Raw genomic sequence first — 5615 nt, 5'->3', positions numbered from 1 at the left:
AACCAAATTAAAGGGCAAAAAATTTAGTATGTTGTACCTTACACGTTTTATGTAATATACATGATTTTTGTCTATTGGTACAGAGTTGAAGAAAAAAAAAAAAGCCTCCAAATGATAAATATTAGTTAAGAGAAAATTGTTTCATCACAAATATTGGCTAAAGGAAAAAGTACATATGGATTGTACTCTTTAAAGTTTTAATAAAGTAAAATTAAAATAAATTTTCAAAATTAAAATTTAAATATTAAGTATATGTTATTAAAATTCAAGTAATTATATATATTTTGTTCAATGTGTGTAGAGAAAATAAGTGTAGAGAAAAAGTTTAATTTTTTTTTCTTGAAAATGAAAGCATAATTTATTACCATTTGCTAAAAATGAGGATATAGTTAAAGGGAAAGTATTGAAAGAGGAAAGAGTAAAAAATGGAGGGAAATTTTACCTCAAAAAGTATAAAGGGTAAACAAGACATTTTATATTGTTGAAAACTCTTTGATCCACATCAATTATGGATCCACTTGATCCCTCAATCATGGATCCACTTGATCCCTCAATCATGATCCTTTTAATATTTATGAAATATTAAATATATGTTAAAAAATAAATATATTAAAATAAATAACACATAGTGTCAAGTTCTTTTTTTTTTTTTTCCAAAGGCGGACATTTCATTGGATTAAAAAGAGCTTTAGCCTAGATACAAAAGCTTAAAAAAGCTTGATCATAAAAAGCCCATGGACCAAAACAATAAAATCCCAAAACTAATATGTAACCTAAACCCATAAAATCAAACCCATACCCCACAAATATCTAACCCTAACCCAGAAGGACAAACATCAACATTTCATCCTCATAGCCGTTCAACATTCCAGCACTATTAGAATTGATCATCGGTTGCAAGCAAGGTAGGAAAGTCATCTTCATAACAAAACAGAGAGTCACAGATTAAGTGAGGTAATAGACAAGTGAAAGAACCGAGTCATAGGCCGAGAAAAGTGTCGAAGCCATGGAGCCTAAGAGAGTAGCACTTGTATTGACAAGACAAAAGGCAACAGTGACAAGGACTGTCAGTGTCTTACTCACCCCATACCCTCGTGTTGACTAGCAAAAGGAGCAACGACGCCAGGCTTCTAAGCCGATAGCATCATTCGTAGGAGCCACCACTAGGACGCTAAGAAAAAACAAGAGATTCATGCTGATGGTTGAAGGCTTCCAAAATAACTACACACACAAACAGAGCAAAGAACAGAAACACAAAGCAAAACAGTAGCCCAAACACCCTTAAAATTAATGATTTGACTGCAGTTAAAATAAAAAACAATATCTATAACCTACTCTAAAGGTGAGGAGGGAACCCATGGTCGGGTCAAGGAAAGAGAGGCCCTCCCCTCCCTAGAGGGGCAAAGGAAGGTCGATGAAAACAACAGAACAGAGAGCTTGAACCCTAGGCAAAGAAAAGAGAAAAAAGAGAACTTATACTCGATATCACAATTATAGCTATCAAATTAGCTCAATTGATTTTGATTCCACTTCTCGTCTCCTTCCCTTCATTTTTTCAAGTCCACATCAATCTCATAAACAAGTAACTTTGAATCCTCTATAGCAGAAAGCAATAGAGCAAGTTGTGAGTATGTTTTGCCATTCAAACCCATATGTTTTGCCAATCAAACCCATCGAAGGAGGCCCAAAGCTCATCAAAAGAATATTATGCATCATCAACAGACAGCCTAAGCACATCAATTGGTAATCTTGGGTTGCTATCACAAGTTACCAAACTACCATCTCCACCATCAACATCTACTAAGACCCATTTCAGCTATGATAAATGGATTTTCTCCTCCCTTCTCGTCTCTCTCTTGTTTTGTAATCCAAATAATCTTCACATGAGAAAGACATTTAAGAGTGAAGGCTGCACTTTGGCTCGCCTTCGATGAAGGGTTGCACGCAGATGATCCTTGAAGCTGATGGAACTGCAATAAATTATAGAACCAATATCAGCAAGTTAATGAGTTCATGATCACCTCTTCCTTCAATTGAATAATGTCATGAGCGAAAATTATCCGCAACGGCTCATCTTGAATCACTGCATGTGTTTCCCTGGCTTAGGATTCACAGTGTCATCGTCACCAAAATCTGTCACCGCGTAAATTTTTCCATCTCTTCCACCAGTGGCATTCTTATTGAACCCAATGGCACAACCTGCCAGGCGCTAGCAGTTCTTATCCCAGTTGGGGTCGTACCTCTAGTAACCATCATAAGGTTACCGTTTCCACAATAGTGATAATCTAAGTTCCTCTTGAAGGCATTGATGGCCCCGCATTAAAGAAAAGGCAACACATTTAAGACAATGATATATACATATAAAGAAGCTAGAATGCACAAGTTTGTCAATAAGAAATTGCAAAAATTAATTACAACTTCAATGCCCGACCCATCAACAGACATGATAGGCTTTGCTTCTGCATGGAAGTAACCCGTTCGAGCAAATATATGTGTGTGTGTGTGTGTGGATTCCCAGCTGAATAAGCTTACGTAGGGTGATACTGTTGGTGGAGTGAATTGATGGTGACATTGAATTTGCGGGTGGTTTTGATGATGGTGGAGATGGTGAATATGGGGATGCTGGTATCGTGGTTAACTTTTCATTTTCCAGTTAATATCCTTTTGGCAATACAGGGATGCTTGGGACTTTCAATCTATTGATGCCCCTAAACCCAACAGTCTCACGGTTCCAACCTCAATTGCAGGCAGATAGAGAGAGGGGACAGGTTATTAAGGATTTAACTTTAATTAGAGGACCGTTAATTTAATTAGACATTTTTGCTCTATTAACCCCCTTTAACGAAGGGATTTTTATTTTGTTGGAATTAAAATTCAGTGATAGATAACATGTATTAGTTTTGAGATAACTTAGAGACAGAAAAGTAATTTAACCAAAAATTTAGGTTCAGACTTGACCTCCAAGCCATAACTCAGTCCTCGCCGAGCATCTCCTCGTTACGCTTTGAACCCACTCTGCCTCTGTGAATGAACTGCGAGGGGCTCTTATGTGCCACTTTTCCAATAGGGTTTACGTTTCTAATGGCAAAGCTCGCCATTTTTGGCTTCTGATATCCTGTAAGTTTACATTGTTCAAACCCCTTCTTTCTATTTCCAATCAATGTTTCGTTTCTTTTCCAAATTACTCTTAAATCATACCATCATACGCTCCAAAGCGTGTTATCATCGTTATATTTCATCTCTAAATTCAGTCTCACGCTCAAATGACCAACAGCATTTAACACTCAATTACCTCACCAACTCATGTGGGATGTCTCTAGGAATGGCCACTTCAGCCTGCAAGTTTGTTCGTATTAAGAGCACAGATAAAGCGGATTTGGTTCTTCAACTGTTAAGAGCTAAAGGTTTTACTCAATCTCAAATTGCTTGCTTAATTTCAAGGCGACCGCAACTTATTCTATTAGATCCCGATAAAATCCTTAGACCCAAGATTGAATACTTTGAGTCACTCGGTTTTTTAGCTCCCTGGCTGCCCAGGGCGCTATGTGCAGACCCAAGGATTCTAGCAGCTAGTTTAAAGAATCGAATTTTGCCAAATGCTTATTTCCTTAGAGGGTTTCTTGAGACCGAGGAGAATTTTTTATTGTCCTTGAAGCGATGCTTTAGTGTACTTTGGTTGGATACTGAATTGATGATGTCTAAGATATGCACCTTGTGTGCTTTTGGTGTGCCAGTACCCAGTATTAGGAGGCTAGTAGTATTGCATCCTAAATTTCTATTTCTTGGATTTGATTCTTATGAAGAAAAGGTTGGAGAACTCAAGGAAATAGGGATTGAACCAATGAGCAAGACCTTTATATATGCTTTCAGTTCAATGTCCTCTATGGGCCACTCAAAATGGGAAAGGAAAAAGAAGGTGTTGATGAGCTTTGGCTGGTCAGAAAGAGATATTCTTAGGGCATTCAGAGCACAACCATTATTCATGACTGCCTCTGAGAAGAAGATGAAGCAACTAATGGAGTTCTATCTGACAAAAGCTTGTTTGCAGCTTTCAGATCTTGTTAGATCCCCATTTCTATTTATGATCAGTTTGGAGAGAATTGTCATACCAAGATGCACTGTTTTGGAAGTGCTATTGTTAAAGGGCTTGATTAAAAAGGATGTAAATGTCGTTTCGGCATTAACGGTGTCTAAAAAACGGTTCGAAAAAAAGTTTTTTGCTTATTTCTAGGAGGATTACCCTGAGTTGATCCAGGCGTACCAGGCTAAGATATTTCGAGGATTTGGTAACAAAATGTGATAGGGGATTTGGCGAAGGAAGCTTTGCACACAAGAAATGCAGAAGCAACTGCTACTGTAGGTTAGCAATATAGCAGTTAGGCAGTGGTTAGAACCGTAACGTCAGTTACTACGTCGACTACTTTCTGAGATCAAATTGATTCACCATGTTAACTTCTTAAGCTTGTTCTAACCCCTAGCAAAGTAAGTGTTTACAGCTGACAAAATTTAGGCAAAACTTATGCTGGCCTGTATTTTCTGATGGTTGATTCAGGGTAATTTTATATGTGTGAATCTGAACAAACTTTTGATTCATTATAAATTGAATTTAGAGAGCATCATGTTCATTTTATGCCTTTTTTTTGTGAACCAGTTATCTCATCTCACCTTCTTGGGCACATTTAGAATCTGTAATCCACCGCAGAAGATTTTGGCTGAACTAGGCTTTACAAGTTGTTTGTCCTTTGTTGTTCATATTAATTTGGGAGAATGTGGTTTCTAGGCATTTATGTTTAATATGCTTGTGTTGCCTTTGCCTTTCTTTATGATGTAAACTTTCTCCTCAAATAAGTTGGTGCACAAAAGATATACTTGAACAAAGGAAACAAGAGTAGCTTTGACTTCCTATTTTATGAAAGCTTGCCAGGGTACCTATGATATGGCTCCTAATGTCATTAATTTCATACCATGGCTGATCTTTCAGCTGTTTCGTCTAAGAAATGAACCGCAATATTTAAAGTTTAAGATGTTCATTTAAATGCAGGTTTCATATCATGGGAGAAAAATTTTGGAGCACATTAATTGCTGATCCGTGGATCAGAGATACGACTACATAATTTGAGTTTTGTAATTCTGCAAATATTAGACGCCTTATTTTTGTCATTGAGCCAATGATGTTGTTTACAGAAATCTCCTCTCTCTTTCCTTTGACATGTCTCTGTGAACTGATATGGTCATTTTTTGGGTGTGGGAAACAGGAAATGAGTTGCTATTGTACAATATGATGCTGGATTTTCTGTGAACAGGGAATAAGAAGCTTAGTTGCGGAGAACTATGCATTTGCAGCCTTGCTAACAATACTGGTTTGCTGCTTGGAAATTTCTTTTTTGGGAGAAAAAAAAATTTTGGTATTTCATTAATAAGCATTATAATATAACAATAGCATAACCTTCTCATGAGAGAGAAAAAAATACAAATATAAATAATTAGAAGTTTGAATTCATAGATGACCCGACAGGGGATAATAATCTTCGGTGTAGTAATGGGTCATTTTTCATTTTATAGGACCTGCTGCTTGGAAATTTTAATAGTGTGTTTTGCAGTCTCTATCCCTCTTT

The 5615-nt window shown here is 36.8% G+C and overlaps 1 protein-coding gene across 4 annotated transcripts; it reads left to right on the top strand.

The window, feature by feature from the left end:
* The first annotated feature begins 2651 nt into the window (after window positions 1-2651).
* Window positions 2652-5376, top strand: LOC131175936 (uncharacterized). 4 transcript variants are annotated; one of them, XM_058140657.1, is made up of 3 exons: window positions 2834-3117; window positions 3321-4482; window positions 5042-5329. In XM_058140657.1, the coding sequence occupies exon 2, from the start codon at window positions 3323-3325 to the stop codon at window positions 4229-4231; it is 909 nt and encodes a 302-aa protein (XP_057996640.1). In that variant the 5' UTR covers window positions 2834-3117; window positions 3321-3322; the 3' UTR covers window positions 4232-4482; window positions 5042-5329. The 4 variants fall into 4 exon arrangements, 3 of the variants coding, with proteins under 3 accessions (XP_057996640.1, XP_057996639.1, XP_057996638.1); XM_058140656.1 differs by having other exon boundaries at window positions 2837-3117; window positions 3275-4482; XR_009146017.1 differs by having other exon boundaries at window positions 2652-3404; window positions 5042-5376.
* Window positions 5377-5615: the final 239 nt, after the last annotated feature.

The sequence above is a fragment of the Hevea brasiliensis genome, chromosome 18 (genome assembly GCF_030052815.1).
Source record: "Hevea brasiliensis isolate MT/VB/25A 57/8 chromosome 18, ASM3005281v1, whole genome shotgun sequence".
NCBI classification, from domain to species: Eukaryota; Viridiplantae; Streptophyta; class Magnoliopsida; order Malpighiales; family Euphorbiaceae; genus Hevea; species Hevea brasiliensis.
Note: the sequence above shows the minus strand (reverse complement) of the source record. Positions and strands in the feature narration are given on the sequence as shown.

What these genes read in the sequence shown, in the direction of transcription:
- LOC131175936 (XM_058140655.1), top strand. Translation starts at nt 3,161, where the DNA reads ATGTTTCGTTTCTTTTCCAAATTACTCTTAAATCATACCATCATACGC.